The sequence below is a fragment of the Gossypium hirsutum genome, chromosome D04 (genome assembly GCF_007990345.1).
Source record: "Gossypium hirsutum isolate 1008001.06 chromosome D04, Gossypium_hirsutum_v2.1, whole genome shotgun sequence".
NCBI classification, from domain to species: domain Eukaryota; kingdom Viridiplantae; phylum Streptophyta; class Magnoliopsida; order Malvales; family Malvaceae; genus Gossypium; species Gossypium hirsutum.
In genome coordinates this window covers 4239300-4252677 of record NC_053440.1, presented here as the reverse complement: position 1 = coordinate 4252677, position 13378 = coordinate 4239300, and the positions used below count along the sequence as shown (strand labels likewise).

The window sequence follows — 13378 nt, the reverse complement described above, 5'->3', positions numbered from 1 at the left end:
GTGTTTAACTTTTTTTTTGTCTCAATTTAGTACCTAAAGTATCATTTTGTAAGAGTTTTTAGTCTATTTTTCTGACTGATGTTAACAAAAATTGATAACCAATCAAATTGTACCGCTTCTCTTTCTTTTATAAAAAAATATATTAACTTTAAAAAAGTTATAAAAATAAAATAAATATATGTAAAAATATTTAAAATACAAAAAAATAAAAACATAATTAAATATTTTTAACCAAAAAAATCAAAAATCAAGATTCATCCTTTTAATCTTTTATCTTTTCATCTCCTCCATCCCAACCCAAAAAATAGAACTCATCAATTTCATTAAATAATTAAATATTTTTAATTTAAAAAAATTTGAGTTTGTAAAAATTGAACATCGATAATGACAATGAAAAGCAAAGAAAGAGAGAAAAATAGAATACACGGATTTTACATGAAAACCCTTTCAGGAAAAACTACAGGCAGAGAAGAAGAAAAATTCACTAACTGTTGAATTCAAATGATACAAGAGGAGAGACGATTATGTCTATTTATAGGTTTGAAAATATTATTGTAATCAAAGTCTAATAGAAGCGATACAGTAAAGTTGAAACACGCCCTTGGTTGATCTCAAATGCAAAACACCCAGTCAAAAACTACATTTTAAGCGCTTGATTCTTTTCCCTTTATGACAAATGACTAGTAAACAGCTAAATAGAATTCATACAAGGATTTGAGTTGAGTCTGACTCAAAACGATTTTGGCATTTATATCGCTTTTAAGTAAATTACAACAAAATTCTATTTAAAAAGGATTTTAAGGTTAAAATTAATGGCCACTTGATGATGAATTAAAAATAATATATGTATTCGTATTATCTCTCAAGACTAGTAAGCCTCCTTCCTGGTTCTAGCAGAAATGCTGAAAATGGGTCCAACACATAGGTTGGATGGATCCAGTTCGATGAGAAAGCCCAGTGTGATGAACTTCATCAACTCAGTGGACAAACATCTACAAACCCTGATTCACCCTTTCACTATATAATTCCCTTGTGCAGATACAGCTTTTGAATACGAAACTAACCATCTAAGCTGAACCTAAAAACTCACTCTGCCAAACTATGTCCATTGCCTTTACCACTCAATTTATCCAAGATTTTGTAGGAGAACTCCACTCTAGAAGGTTGCTGCTGCCAAACCCCGAAAACCAGCACAATTCTTCACATCCTTACACTACTGCTAACATCACCTTCGATGGAAACCTTGTTGTTATGGTTCTGTGGTTCCTCTTGTGTGCCTTAATTTGCTCACTTGGAGTGAAGTCCATCATTAAGTGTACATCTAGGTGCTTGTGTTTATTGACCTCAGAATCCGGAGGCAGCAGCACCACTGCCTTAGCTAACACAGGGGTCAAGCCAAAAGCATTGAATACCTTTCCAACAGTAAACTACTCCGATGAGTTGAAACTGTCAGGGTTGGACTCTGAGTGTGTGATATGTCTCTCGGATTTCGCACCGGGTGACCGGGTGCGGCTTCTACCCAAGTGCAACCATGGGTTCCACGTCCGTTGCATAGATAAGTGGCTAAGCTCCCATTCATCATGCCCTATATGTCGACACTGCCTCATCGAGACATGCCAAAAGATTGTGGGGTGTAGAGAGGCAAGCTCGCCAGAACCACCTTCTTCACTGCAACAAACCATTCTGACCATACGACCCATAGCTCCTGAATCTTTCATACATAGCAATAGGTCAATTAGCTTAGCTTAGATTAGCCCTTTTTCTGTTGTTAGTTTAATTGTATCATATGTGTTCAAGCTTACACATACTAGTTGAACCCTTGCTATCAGCTTAAATTTCTTAGTAATTGTCCGTTCATTTTAACATGATATGAACTAGCTAGGCTCCTCATTAGTAACGCGATTGCAAGCTATTTTTTTCTACCCTACTTCTGTTCATAATATATATTATGTAAATTACATTTTTATATAAGCAATGAACTCTACTGCATCTTAAATTTTTTTTTATTGATAAAAAGAGAGCCTGTTTACTGTTCAAATTTTTTTTTTGGAAATGACAAAAATAGACTAAGACACAGCAGTGGAGTAATTTATTGATTTCTCAGTTATCCATCATAACCGCATCATTTTTGAGACTTGAGGCCATGACCAATAACAATTGGCCACCTAAATAATGCCGGATGCTTATCATCATGACCAATACTCCCATATTTATCACAATTGTTCGATGGCTAGATAAGTTTTAAGGGACTCTCAGAGCATATCTCACGAAATATCACCTTATAGCCTCCCGATCAATTAGAAAAGGCATAATTGACTCTGCATTGACCTTTTGAGCACAACCATCTAATTAGATTTAAACAGAATTTACTACCCATATTTATAGGAGAACGTTATCCTAATGTGAACACATTTCCAAAGCAATGAAGAGTCTATTAAGGCTTAATTACCTCATACTGATAGAACTCCATAATACGTGTCAATAATTATCCATTACGCATTTAATGGGATCAAACGCTTATCTAGCCAATAGGACTTTTTCCTATAAATACGCTGGAAAACTATACCATAGAGTTACTTTAAGCATTTATCTTTTCGCTCTAGCTCTACAAGTGATGATCTCTTTATTCCACCTTGTCTTCCACCCTTATTTACTTTGTATCAATAAGATATTAATATTTTTTTGATACAATATCTAAAACTATTCATAACACTTTTTCGAATTTTAAATAAGAAAATAAAACACAGATATTTTGTTCACATGTGAACATAATATTATTTTTAATAGATTTTTTTTGTACATCTTCATTAAAATAACCTCAACTTCACATGAACAATGATGATGGATGTTCACATGTGTGTAAAAAATTAAATATTAAATATATTATATAAAAAATATTTGACAAAATGCATTGATGCTTAATGTATTATTATATTACATGAAGATGATAGATAAGCAACTAAAGACCATTTATGTAGTGTGGGCAGTATTAAATATTAGCCTGCGAATGCTGTCTCAACTATATTCACAAGAAATTAATGCTCCTGAATTTGTTATTTATTTTCTTCACATTATTTGTGATGAGATTTCTTACTATTTATTCAAATAAAAATAATATTAAATTATATTTTCATACGATGCATGAGTTTTTTTATTAATTTATTAAATTTATTTATTTATTTATTTATTTAGAATTTTGTAACATTTAAGAAAACCCTTAAATTTTAAATAAAAATAAGACTTTAAATTAGTGACTAAGTTGAAAGAAATGAAAAATATGTGAAATTTAATTAAATAGGGAGTTACAATATAAATAAATATTTTAAAATAGAAGTACAAAAAAATTATTAAAAATGAGCGTAAAAATAAAATTAAATAATAATGACCTAAAAAAAACAAAATATATCAAAATGTTTTGTAAAAAGTGTGTGAATGGGTTCATAATGTAATTTAAATTTTATATTTTTTAACAAATAAACATTTTTATACCATTTTTAAATGGGATGAAGAGAATATAATATTTATTCATTTTTATACAAATTTTTTTTATTTTTCTAATAATAATATCTAATTTATAATATTATTAATATTTTTATTGAGTGTTTTTGTGTTATGTCTCTCGAAGAGACTAATTTCCTATTTATATAATAGGCTTAGATGTGACGTCCTAGGTAGGACTTCATGCATGCCAACACGTACTCTATTCTTAAATTAACAAGTATTCTTTAGGTGTGGGTTAGCTTGCATGATGATACAAACCCACCATATGGGAGTCCATACAAATATGTAAACCCTCCACGTGTGAACTCATGTAAGTAAACTATGTAGGCTATCATCATCGGAGTAAAGAGGATCGGGTCGGTTTCAATCGAATAACCGGTAACGGGTTGATAATGACAAACACCATAACAAATATGATTAAGAGTTGAGAGAAGACGGTGACCTTAGAGAGAAGAAGAATGAAGAGCGGTGAGAGGTGTTGTTCTTTAGCTGGGTGGCGGAGGGATGAAGAGGAATTTAGTGAAGTTAAAGAGATTTTATAATCGAACCCTATTTCTAAATCTATTGTGGGTTGTGGGCTGATTTCCTCTTCGCTTCTCTTTGGGCTCCAATAAGACGAAGAATTTCTTTTTATCCCGAAAAAGAAATGGGTTAATATAACTTTTAGTCCCTGAATCTAATAATCAAATCCATTTAGAAAGAATCTAGACATATAGTTATCCTGATCAAATGAACTAGAACAATCATTTGTCTAGGTTCATTTCAAATGTAATTTTTATTAATTATTTTTTAAATTTCTTTATAATTTAAAAAAATTGAAATTTTTTTCCTGATGTGGCATGTCACGTGACATCTCCTGGTGGTTGTCGTCGGTCACATTAGCACTTTTAACTATTAAACAATCAATTGATTTTTATTTTTTATCATTAAAAACTCAATAAGGTGTTTTTTTTTAAGGGTTCAATTAATTTTTTTTTCATTTTTTACTAGGAACATTTTTTACCCTTAAGCCACAACAAGTTATTATATACATATTATTGTATCATAGTAGTATATATCCTAGTTGTCAACCATTATCATCTCAACTTAGTATAATTTGAAATCACTGATTAGAATACAGGAATGAAATACATATTTTCTTCTCGTACCACCAAAAAGATGTCGAATTATTGATCGAATTATGGGGAAAAAAAGAGTGAATAAAGTGAAGAATGAAACAAAATTACAGCAAAATTAGAGATGCAATACATGGTACATCTCATGACAACATATTCATATGGTTAATAATGCCACAATTGTTAGTCCGTAGAATCAAGCAGATTAAATATGATTTGAGCAGCACCTATGAATAATTAATCGCTTTCTGCAAATGTTGTACTTGGATGGAGGGTTCATCAGTATTGAAATAGAAACTTACTTGAACAACAAGAGTGTGTAAGCTGAGCATTGGGTCCAACCAAAATGTAGAAAAGCTCCATCACTCCTATATGCTACTGTAATTAGGAAGACATTTAAAATACCTCTGGGTATAGAGCAGAAGCAGATCCCCCTGTATGGTGTCCAACACCAAATGGCATGACAACAACACCCGTCATCAGCCAATCCAGTAGATTCACTTGCATCAAGGATATTCAATGACAAAAGAAACGCCTATCCCAAAGCCATTTTCCAGCTCTTTCTTTCACTTGGAACTCTAAGCATTGTCCCCATTTCAAACCTATCTTCATTCCATTGTTGACACTTCAAGCTTCCATTCTGCATGGAACATTCTTCTGCTAGGGGTAGAAAGCTTTCGATTTGCCTAGGCCTACGTACAAAAGTCAAAAAGGGATACAAATGACAAAAACAAAATATCACGCCGTTGCCGGGGATCGAACCCGGGTCACCCGCGTGACAGGCGGGAATACTCACCACTATACTACAACGACAAGTTGCAAGTGTTCATATAAATAAATTACTTAAACAAAATACCACTATACTTGATTGACCAAGGTAAAAATACGCAGTAATAATATAATAAGAAAGTTGTCAAGATACTTTAACCTCTCTTTCTATGAAACCAACATTTTCAAGATCCACGTCATCATGCAAACAAACCCACATTTAGAGAATATATGTTAATCTTAAAATAGAGTACGTGTTGGCATGCATGACGACTTATTTAGAACATCACATCCAGAAACTGTATTATATAAATAGAAAAATTAGCCTTAAGTGACATATACACAAAAACACTCAACAATTTCGTGTTTTTATTTTTTTAAAATTATTAAATGTATAGGACTTGTGAAAACCTTTTTAAAGTTTGGTTAATATAATATAGGGACTCATATCATAAATTTGATAATCAACTTTTAAGTAATGTTGAAATATATGAAATAATGACAAAGTAGCAAATTAAAATGTATACTTTAGAATAAAGCAATATATTATATAATAAAACATAAGTACCCAACCACGAATCTATTATTTATGCATAAACATTGACTTAAGAAAGAATGCATATGCTCAAATCATGTAAAATTGGATGAGTATTTATTATATTAACAAAAATCCCTATACATCAATGATCACCAGGCCAAATCTTAAATAGGATTCGAGTCGTCTACTCGCAACCTGAATAGGTCCCACCAAACGATTAAGTGTGAAGCAAACTTTGAGAGGAAAGCAAGGGGAGCTCGCTGACTTAGCTCGCAAGGAGAGCTCGCACGAACCAAGGGAAGCTTGCGGTCTCAGTTCGCATATACTCAAGGAGCTTGCAGAAGCGAGACCGCATGGTTTTCCAGGCAATCCAGAGTGAAACACGTATCCATTATGCCTGAGTTTCGCTTAAAACGTCAGTCCTAGAAAAAGTGGGGTCTAGTCACGAACAGTAGGGTCATATAATGAATAGTAATAGTATGTATAAATACCCAGTGGCGAATCTAAGGGGGCTGGCAGGGGCCCCAGCCCCCCGTAAAATATAAAATTGCTATTTAAGCCCTTAGATTTTTAAAAAAAAATTAATTAGTAAAGGTAAAATTGCACTTTGGTCCCCTAAAATTATAAAAATTCAATTTAATCTTTTAAAAATTATAAATATATAGACTATAAAAAATTAAAATTTCATCTGACCCCCCTAAAAAATTATTCTGACTTCGCTCCTATAAATACCCGAATGTTCCCATTAATAAGATACCAAAAAAATTACTCAACAATTCTTTTATTGCATGATTTAGTGTAAAAGCTAAAAACCCACTAATAATACTTTAGTTGTATGAAATTTCTTTCAATAATGAAAATAAGAACATATTTTGAATAACAAATAAAGAACAAAATGTTATTTAGATGAGCTAAAAAAATGATGTTATTTGAATAACTAACAAGTGGTTGGTTACAATAGTAAGATGTACTCCCAAAAGGAGGATTTAGATTTGAATCTCACAAATCTCGAACATTAACTGTAAAATGAACATGTGCAATACAATTAATTATTGTAACTTTATTTAATTTAAAATAAAAATAGTTCATATAATAAAGTATATTTTTTGACATTTTTAATTTACTTACTAATTATATATATTATATTATTATTAATAAGAATTTATAGAAACTAAAATTTAAAGTGATTTTTTAAACTTATTCATATGTTTCATTGCATTTATATTGAATATTTTGTGCACAAAGAAAAAAAAACTTACCTATAATTTATTATAATCATAAATATTAATTTTAAAAAATTCCTTCTAATTTTTTGAAAAATTCAAACGATTTTCACTTAAAAACCCTAAAAAAACCTAACCTGTTCATCAGGAAATAAATTCATTATTAATTTTTGTTAAAGTAATAAATTAATTTAAACACAATTTTTTTATGTCAATGAAATTAGAGGAAGTTAAAGGATGTGAAATATTTTGATTTCGTTGAAATGAAAAATAAACACTGATATGGAACAAAATGCTGCAACATGGCAAGGGTCCAATCTTTTAAAATTTTGTTATTTTTGTTAATGAGTTGTATTTTTTTTTATATATTTTGTTACTCCCTCTTCGAACTTGATCCTTGTCCTCAAGGATCAAACTCTGGATATTTCTAGTGAAGCTCATTGAAATTCTCCCATGTAGAGTCTTCAGGAAAGGTATTCGTCCACTCCACTAGAACTTCGGTTATTGCTTGGTTTCCTCTTTTTACCATACGTCTATCCACAATCTTGGTATTTTCAGAGGATCACCATCTGTTACCACCAAAGGTAGCAGCGAAGAGTGGGGGGATTGACCAATGTGCTTTTTCAACTGTGACACGTGAAATGTAGGATGAATTCGTGATCCAGCAGGTAAGGTCAATCTATAAGCAACTTGACCAACTTTAGCCTCGACAGGATAGAGGCCAAAATACTTTCGTGATAGTTTTTTTACTTACCACCCTCCTAATAGAATGCTGTCGATAAAGTTGTAACCTCAAATAAACGAAGTCCCCACTTGAAATTCCCTTTCAGACCTTTTTTTGTTAGCCAACTATTTCAACCTCTCTTGGGATCTCTTCAAATGGAATTTGAGTAGTTGTCTAGCTGCTTCCCTTGTTTGCAAGCTACGATCCACAGTGGCAACTTGAGAGGAACCAGCTAAATATGGTTGGTGTAAGGGAGGGTCTTGACCATAAAGTGTTTCATAACGGGAAGGTTGTATTGTAGTGTGGTATGTGGTGTTGTACCACCACTCAGCCAAGGGTAACCAGCTCACTCAATCACTTGGTCTTTCTCCTATCATGCACCTCAAATAACCCTCCAAACATCTGTTTAGCACCTCTGTTTGACCATCTGTTTGAGGATGGTATGCAATAGATAACTATAATTTGGTCACCATTTGTTTAAACAGCTCCTACCAAAAGGTGTTGATGAATATCTTGCCTCGGTTAGAAACAATAGATTTAGGAGCCCTATGTAATTTGTAAATTTGACTCAAAAACTATTGGGCAACAATCACTACAATGAAAGGATGAGATAGTCTTAAGAAGTGTTCATACTTAGCTAACCGATCAACCACCACCAGTATGGTATTTCTTCCTTTGGAAATAGGTAATCGTTCTCAGAGGCGAATCTAGGGGGCTGGCACGGGCCCTGGCCCCCCCTAAAATGTAAAATTGCTATTTAACCCCTTAAATTTTTTTAAAATTTTAAATTAGTAAAGGAAAAATTACATTTTGTGTAACACCACTAACCCGTATCCATCGCCAGAACAGGGTTATAGAGCATTATCGAAGTTTACAGAACAAATAAGCAGACATTTCATATCATATAACATTCATGTCAGAAATCAAACGAAATCAAACATACACGAGCCCTTGGGGCCGAAAATAAGCGTTAGAAACAAATCGGGACTAGATCATGTACTCAAAGAATTTTTCAGAAAACATTAAAATTTTTCAATGTTGTATGGGTCACACGGCCGTGTGGGCATTCGAAATAGAGACACAAGGTCGTGTCCCTGCCCATGTAACTCCCTAACTTAGGTTACACGACCAAGCCACACGCCTGTGTGCTAGGCCGTGTGAGCATACTGACTTGCACCCTTAAGAAGATACAGGGGACACACGGCCGTAGCACCTGGCCATGTATCATACATGGTTGAGACACACGCCCGTATGGACGAAAATAGGTCATTTTCCAAGCCACATTTCTCACCTAATCTGACACCAACCTAACTCAACATTTTTGCACATCAACAAGCCATAACAAGGCATTCAAAACAAGCTAAAGTCAAGTCTTAAACATGTATTATCACCACAGACAACCAATATGCCTTTAGATACTTCAAATGACAACTTAAAAACATGTCAACCATGTATCCAAACTTACCAAAATAACCGAATACATATATGTATAATCCTAAATGGTACCAATATACCATTCTAACAAACATCAATATGATAAGACCACACATATATATACATCAAAATATACCAAACACAAGCTATTTAAGTGGCTAATCTCAACAAAACACTTATATGCCAACATTGGCCAAATTAACCTATACATGCCATTATAACCGGAAATAAATTTTCTAAAAGTACCAAAAGAGCCGATGGATAGTGTGAAATAGCTCCGACAAGCTTCCAACTAGAACGAGTTTTTGAATTACTATAAGACACAGAAAATAACACAGAGTAAGCATTTAAGCTTAGTAAGTTCCTATAACAAAGAAATTAACTTACTATTTAATCACATTTAAGGTAAGCATACAAAACATATCCAAACTAATTTGGCCAAAAGCCTAAACACATATCCTCAACATTTTAGCCATATAAAACACATATAATAGCTAATAAACATGGATGAACATAATCATTAAGCAAGTTTCATATACATGTATTATCCATTTCATGTTTCAATATATCATGTAATATCATTTTTATATATTTCATGTATATACCTGTAATAGTTCGTATCGAACTCATATTGTCTCTTACATAACATTGCCCATTAAACCATTTAAAATATCGTTGGATACAAGGGTAGTACACACGAGATGTACTGAACTGTAATCCGTCAATTCATTTACATGTTTGCTTATATGAGCTATGAATTGGTATGCTCTCACAAGCTGTGAATCGGTAAGCTCATACAAGCTGAGAATCGGTAAGCTCTCACGAGCTGCAAATCGAGAAGCTCATAAAGCTGTGGTGTGTCCGCAACACATGCAGGATTCCAACCAAATAGGTAACCTTAATGACATGTCATTTGTATCCTACAAGTTTCTAAGGTTCAAATGGGACTTGATAATCGTCAGATATGCGATCGGTATTTATACATGGCAATTATATAGATCACACACATATAATTCAATTTAAAGCATATAAATATACAATTTAATTACACGAACTTACCTTGATAAGTTTACGTAGATACGGAAGCAACTAATCTGATATTTTCTCTTTACCTCAATCCAACTCTGTGTGAGGTCTGACAGGATCTATACGAATGAATTTAACTCATTTCAATATAAATCTCATTCAATCTAATTCAACATGGAAATTTTGGAAAAATTACCATTTTTCCCTATACTTTTAATTTCTTTGTAATTTGGTCCCTAGGCTCAAAAATAAATTTCATGCAATTTAATCCTTATTCAAGCCTAACCAGTTTTTATACATATTAATAGCAACCCATTTAATTCACAATTTCACAAATTTTACCATAAATTTATCACCTTTTTTAATTTAGCCACTAATTGATGATTTCATCAAAAAACTCTTTACAAAAGTTGTTTATCTAACAATAACCATTCATTTTCTATCATCCAACTTCAAAACTCAAGTATGTTCATCAATGGCAAAACTTTAATACTTTAATAGTTTTGCAAATACATACCTAATTGAGTAAAATAAGCTTGCCTAAATTTCAAACTTCCATGGCTAGGTTTTCTTTCTTCTTTTTTTTTTTATGGAAGATGATGATAATGAATTATAATAGTTTATTTTATTTTATTAATTATAACTTTAATCACTAATTTTCAAAATTAACCTTAACAATTCATTCAAATTCCAATGATGACTATTCATGCTTATCCACTACCAACCTTAATGGCTAATTACTATATAATGACCTCCAATTTAAAATTCTATAGCTATTTAATACCTTTAGCTATTAGAACTCAACTTTTGCACTTTACACAATTTAGTCCCTTTTTCAAATTAAGGGTCTGTTTGATTGCCAGTAAAATGTTTTCCGTAAAATGATTTCTGGAAAATGTTTTACTTTTCTGTAAAATGATTTACTAGAAAATATTTTCTGGTGTTTGATTGAATCTGTGTAAAATATTTTTTTGCTGTTTGGTAGATTTCTTGAAAATATTTTCCGGAAATGTTGTTTTTAGATATATTAATATATATTAATAAATTTTTATATTTTAAATTATTTTTACATATATTGCAATGATTTATTTATAATTAAATAAATCAAATTAAATATATAATAATACTCAATTATTAAGCTAGAATATTAACCGTATGAACTAGATAAATGAATCAATGACTCGTAAATTGGCAGCAAACTTTATTCAAAAAACATTGAAATTCAAAATTATCGTTCAAGATTTTGATGTTTGTATATAATACTGTCAATGTACACTTCTTAATTTGAACATCTATGGAACTGTCAGAATCTGCCTGTTGAACTTTTTGTGTATGAAGAAAGGGTTGGAACTTGGAAGTTGCAAGTCGCTACAAAGACAGAAGGAGCCAAAGATTGAAGAGAGTTAAAGCAAATGATAGAAACCACAACATGAAAGCCATAGCTGCAGACAACTGATATCTACTGCATATCTTTGACGGGCAATATGTAGAGCTGACATTGACCAAAAGACTTGTCACACTAGCAGTTGAGCAAGCCGCGGCTAGTGAGAGAAATGACAAGGCCTGCAATCAGATAAAACACATGTTTTTACATCAAATTATGATAAGGGATAACACCATGGTGATGATATGCATTGAGAAATAAGAAACAAAAAAGGAACTGAATTTTAGAGGATAATTTCTAAGATGAATTTATTATTGACCTACGACACCAGAAACAGCTACTTCAACTTCCCCGCGTCCTCCAGGACCTTTCATGTAAAGTCTGTCTTTTTTGCCAGAGGAATGACCCATTGATAGAAGACTTCCGAATCCAGAACTCCCAACTGAGAAAAAAAGACGAAATGATATGAGATGAGAACTAAATAAGCATGAAGAAGACATTAAGAATAAACTAAAAGCTAAGCTGTTTAGAACATAAGTTAAGCAGTCTACATGTATTGCTCCCTTTAAACTAGACCAGGCTTACTCGACATGAAATCAACTGCAAGTTTAAAGACTAAATGTGCATGTTTTTCCACAGACCATGATTATTTTTGATAAATGAAAAATATGTTGATTAAAAGGCACCAACAAGGGTGTCAACCCATTGTAAAACTATAGTAAAACAGAATATGTTTAACATATCAATCAATTTCTCACATTCACATTAACACAAGCAGAACATATTTATCAGATCATGAGCTAGGTTTTTGCAAAATTTTGAAAGAACAAAAACAGAAGGCAATTCTTGGAAAGATTGATTCCAGGTAGTGTACCATCATATGCATCCCGGACCATTTGATAGCTGACAAATCCAGAAAAAAGTGTGAGCTGCAATAACAATTAGTAGCATGTCATCAGCAAACTGATCTTCAAAGTACGGTTGCATGCATACTACTCCTAAGCAGCTTTTCACAGAATCAATGGCATCAGCCCATTTGATGCTAACATTATGTTATTTAAAACTTACATATACAAAACTAGTTCATAATGATAAAATATTCAATGTTGGCATCATTAAAATGTAACAAATGTCAGGAAAAACAATTATACACCACTTCCATCATTTATGTTAACATCAAAAACCAAGCAGTTGTTTGTAAGTACCTTCTTCAGAAGTGAAAACTCTGGTTGATCATGGAATCAATACACAAAAATTATCACAAAGTTGAGAAAGGACCCAAACCTTACTATTTTTCGTCTTCATAGAATTAGTATCTACTCTCAATGGTACTTTGTTACTGGAACTGCTATCATTTGTATCCTTTTCACTAGGAAAAGCTGCCCCATCAAGCGCATTAACAAGAACACAATAGCAATGATCTGTTTCTGTCAAGACCTGCATGAGAAGAAAAATGTCAGTGTGATATATTGGAGGTCCTACAATTAACCAAAACATTTTTACTTTCCATAAAATCCAGCAATTTCATTATTAACAAAGAACAACACAACAGTATAACCGAGAAAGGATGCAAATGTACAAACAAAGAAGTGACTTTGGTACTTAAACATCTTCAGAAATAGCAAGTTCTAACTTCCTCATTAGCTTATGCTTTTAAAATGGGTT

At 32.3% G+C, this 13378-nt stretch overlaps 2 protein-coding genes and 1 non-coding gene across 3 annotated transcripts; 1 reads left to right on the top strand and 2 right to left on the bottom strand.

Annotated features, from left to right (window-relative positions):
* The first annotated feature begins 998 nt into the window (after positions 1-998).
* Positions 999-1999, top strand: LOC107961398 (RING-H2 finger protein ATL78). The gene has a single exon (XM_016897541.2). It carries the CDS (start codon positions 1102-1104, stop codon positions 1747-1749), a length of 648 nt encoding a protein of 215 aa, XP_016753030.1. The 5' UTR covers positions 999-1101; the 3' UTR covers positions 1750-1999.
* Positions 2000-5357: 3358 nt separating this feature from the next.
* Positions 5358-5429, bottom strand: TRNAD-GUC (transfer RNA aspartic acid (anticodon GUC)). The gene has a single exon. It is a non-coding gene; the product is annotated as a tRNA-Asp (tRNA).
* A 6322-nt stretch (positions 5430-11751) lies between these two features.
* On the bottom strand, positions 11752-13171 carry LOC107960882 (uncharacterized). Its single transcript, XM_041091727.1, has 4 exons — positions 12998-13171; positions 12588-12642; positions 12033-12155; positions 11752-11892 (listed from the first exon to the last, which is right to left on the bottom strand). The coding sequence occupies exons 1-4, from the start codon at positions 13154-13156 to the stop codon at positions 11849-11851; spliced, it is 381 nt and encodes a 126-aa protein (XP_040947661.1). The 5' UTR covers positions 13157-13171; the 3' UTR covers positions 11752-11848.
* Positions 13172-13378: the final 207 nt, after the last annotated feature.

What these genes read in the sequence shown, in the direction of transcription:
- LOC107961398 (XM_016897541.2), top strand. Translation starts at nt 1,102, where the DNA reads ATGTCCATTGCCTTTACCACTCAATTTATCCAAGATTTTGTAGGAGAA.
- LOC107960882 (XM_041091727.1), bottom strand. Translation starts at nt 13,156, where the DNA reads ATGCAGGTCTTGACAGAAACAGATCATTGCTATTGTGTTCTTGTTAAT. An exon ending in TGAAGACGAAAAATAGTAAG is followed by an intron (nt 12,643 to 12,997) that starts GTTTGGGTCCTT and finishes TTGTTATTGCAG; the next exon opens with CTCACACTTTTTTCTGGATT. An exon ending in GGTCCGGGATGCATATGATG is followed by an intron (nt 12,156 to 12,587) that starts GTACACTACCTG and finishes TTTTTTTCTCAG; the next exon opens with TTGGGAGTTCTGGATTCGGA.